We start from the raw sequence: 3,891 nt of genomic DNA on the forward strand, positions 1-3,891 counted from the left end.
TCTGGCAGTAACTAGGAGTACTCCAATACTTGCAATAGGATCCAGGCATGATAGAATCACAGTAAGCATCACCGACAGGACAACCCGAATCTTCAGAAGCCAGAACAACCTGTTCTGCCGTAGACAAGGACACGCTGAAGTATGAGACAAGCGTAATAGCTAGTGTTAACATCACTGACATACTAAGCACGTAATAACAAAAAATAACTGAAGACAATGCACGTACACCATGGAACACTTCCCTCCAAGATGAGAGGAACAGAAAACATCAACCTTTAAAGCTTACAAACTTATCAAGTTACTAATGCTATACAGAAACCCCCTCGAATTTCACTTACCAACTGAGTACACTATAACAATAGAGTGATCACTTTAGACAACGAATCACAATAGCTATTAGCTAATGGCTAGAGTCGAGTGGATCACTTCATCACACATACTAGCGAGCCTGATTGGAGCACCCTTCTGTGAAGAAATGTCCTTTGGAGCTACCCGTATGAGTGCAGACCCTTAGAGTTGAGCTCCATGAGTTCATATGCTGATACACAGCATATTGGAAGGTCGCGTTCATCGGTTGTTTGGGTGTGTCATGAACCTCGAGCAGCTGAAAAGTGGAACCTCAAACTATATGGCTTATACGTTACAGTGGCCTTGAGAGAGAAGGTTTTTGTTTCTCGACGAATCAACGATTCTATGGAGTTGATCGTAAAAGTACAAGTCTGCCGATCAGTCGAGTTCGAACGCAACTAGCACCATCTCACCACGCATCCTGTTAAACGCGACGCGTTTATATAAGCTCCTCTCGACGCTGATAATTCGCGAAGTGTTGAATGAGTTTGTGAGTTTCATCGACTAAACACCAATAATTTGGATGAAGTATTAGATATTCACATATCTAACCTGCCTGAAAGAACATGAATAGATGAAGTGGTGAATAACACAGGGTTTAGAAACCTGTGAATGTAAGAAATCAATGCCCATTACATTAATAAACATCTTTTTGGATCTACTCTGGATTAATTCACGAGGTAAATCTCCAGCGTACAACACAACAGTTGTTGATCTACATGTTCCAACCTGACAAACTCAACTACTCGAATTGAACAATTAGTAAATTGTTGAAAGACCTAGTTTCATCGTGCCATTCAACCGGTGAGTTCCACCAAGACGCGTAGCTCTTGTCGGGCTACTCTACAACGAAATGAAATTAAAATATGACTTTCAAACTAGAACATAAACTACTCACCAGCCATATTGATGGCAGTAGACCAGACACATTCACACGGAATAGTCTCCCAAAGCTGACGCGCTTCAAAGCCCTCGCTCAAACGCCTGTCACTTTGACAGACACTAGGAGTACTCCAGTACTTACAATACGATCCGGGCATGATAGAATCACAGTAGTCATCAGCCTCCACGCAATCCAACACCCCAGTAGTTGTTGTGGTCGTAGCAGTTGCGGTAGTAGTTGTGGGAGTTCTAGTAGTAGTCGGAGGAGTTGCTGTAGTAGTCGGAGGAGTTGCTGTAGTAGTCGGAGGAGTTGCTGTAGTAGTCGGAGGAGTTGTGGTAGTAGTCGGAGGAGTTGTGGTAGTAGTCGGAGTTGTAGTAGTAGTCGGAGGAGTCGAAGTACAATCACATGGGATACTCTCCCAGAGCTGACGCGTCTCAGAGTCCATTCTCAAGCGTCGATCGCTCTGGCAGTAACTAGGAGTACTCCAGTACTTGCAATAGGATCCAGGCATAATAGACGCACAGTAAGCATCACCCTCTGGACAACCGGGAGTGCTGGAAGTAGTCGTGGTAGCCGGAGTAGTGGTGGTGGTAGCCGGAGTAGTGGTGGTGGTAGCCGGAGTAGTGGTGGTGGTAGCCGGAGTAGTGGTGGTGGTAGCCGGAGTAGTGGTGGTGGTAGCCGGAGTAGTGGTGGTGGTAGCCGGAGTAGTGGTGGTGGTAGCCGGAGTAGTGGTGGTGGTAGCCGGAGTAGTGGTGGTAGCCGGAGTAGTGGTGGTAGCCCATAGACAATCACATCTGACATTTTCCCAAAGTTGACGCTTTCCAGAGCCCTCGGTCAAACGTCGATCACTTTGGCAAACACTAGGAGTACTCCAATACTTACAATAGGACCCGGGGATGATAGAGGCACAGTAAGCATCAGCTTCCGTGCAATCCGGAATTCCAGAAGCTTCAGCAGCCAGAACAACCTGTTCTGCCGTAGACAAGGACACGCTGAAGTATGAGACAAGCGCAATAGCGAGTGTTAACGTCACTGACATGTTTAGCACGTAATAACGGAAAATAACTGAAGACAGCATCTGTACACCATCGATCAATTCCTTATAATTCGCGAGCAATTGGAAGCATCGCTCTCTGAAACATATCAATTCTTCAGATTTCAAATGACACGGAGAACTCAATCTTGAACTCTGCCCACTAACTGAATGCACTATAACAATGATCACTTTATAGACAGTGAATTACAATAGCTATTAGCTAATGGCTACAGATGATTAGACTTCCATCACACATTCTAGCGAGTTCAATTGAAGCACGCTCTTCATGTGAGGTACCTTCGGTTATACATCTCATGAGTTCTGCATGGCGTCTCTTATCCCAGTTACTGCCTATAACTAATACCCTGTCATGTTTCTGACTGACATCTTTCCGAAACTCATCCCGATTCGTTCCATTTGTCGAGTCTATCATATATCCGCTGATTCACACTGTACAACTCGACGAAACAGTTGAAATGCACTGCAGAAGGTCCACAAGTCACGGTCACGAATCATGGTCACTGATGAGGCGGCTTTAGTATCGGAGTAGAATTCATCTCTTGGACTGCCACGCGAGTTTCAGGCATTTCTGAACATGTTAACAGTTATGCATTGGCTGATGAGTTTCGACAGCAACGACGTAACATCTTCGGGTCATCCACGGATCGGTGGTAACCTGGACGTGTCCAGCACTTGACTTTCGGATGCTCGAACGAGAGAACTGATTCAGTGCAACCCACCTCGAGGACAATAGTATGGATACGTCTCGGACTTGTGAATGGTGTAGCTGCGATAAGGTCGAGACGAATACTCGTGCAACGGCAGGACTTGACCTGAGCTTGAGAGAACAAACTATCATGGAATAGCTCACTCACGCAAGTCGTTTCCAGATATCATCCGCGAAACCTCATTTTGCTCAAGACTGTTGTTCAGCTTGAAGCTCACAGGAGAAGAAGACAGATGAGCGGTACGAGATCAATGTAACCATCTAAAAGCACGCTAGCTATCCTCGGCTAGTCTAGCCCTGAGACAGTCTTTATCTCATCGCTACTGTCAACCATAACAGAGGCTGATGGTGCATAATACGTTGATGCTGACTATGAGTCAGTGACTTCAACGCAGGGAATATCGATCGCCCTTGTATTATTCACTATAATCTAAACTCATCCTTCTTAATCACTTGGGAGAAACATCTCTACTACTTAGCAAAGGGGTAGCCTAAACAATGGCATCATAGCAATCACAGAATTTGAGCGCCTCGTCAGCGCACTGGAGCAGATGATCGTTCGAACGATCAGCCTCCAAGTAAAGGCACTTGAAATTAGGCAGTAGAAAAAATGCAAAATAGCAATCAATTGAGATCAGAGGTACACCACTCATGCATTCAATGCCGAGTCACGGATTTCATCGGCCTCCTTCTGAGTCTTCTTGTTACGACGTGTCAGTTCAGTAAACTGCTCCGGAGTGGCTTGGAAGTCCTGGAAGCCAGCAGCATCGAGCCACTCAGTAGATGGGCCATAGCCAACTTGAGTATAACCCCAATCAGAATAACCATTCTGATATTTGCCGAGGAGAGTATAATGCAAATTGAGCCACTTCTCAGTAACATAGTCACCAAAGCCGT

At 45.5% G+C, this 3,891-nt stretch overlaps 1 protein-coding gene across 1 annotated transcript; it reads right to left on the bottom strand.

The window, feature by feature from the left end:
• Positions 1 to 1,722: 1,722 nt before the first annotated feature.
• On the bottom strand, positions 1,723 to 2,270 carry Pmar_PMAR020980 (merozoite surface protein 2, putative; the record flags this gene model as incomplete). The annotated part of the gene is made up of 1 exon (XM_002779226.1): positions 1,723 to 2,270. A coding segment is annotated over one exon (548 nt), but the record flags the coding sequence as incomplete, so codon positions are not given.
• Positions 2,271 to 3,891: the final 1,621 nt, after the last annotated feature.

Source organism: Perkinsus marinus (genome assembly GCF_000006405.1).
Source record: "Perkinsus marinus ATCC 50983 genomic scaffold scf_1104296947668, whole genome shotgun sequence".
Taxonomy (NCBI): domain Eukaryota; phylum Perkinsozoa; order Perkinsida; family Perkinsidae; genus Perkinsus; species Perkinsus marinus.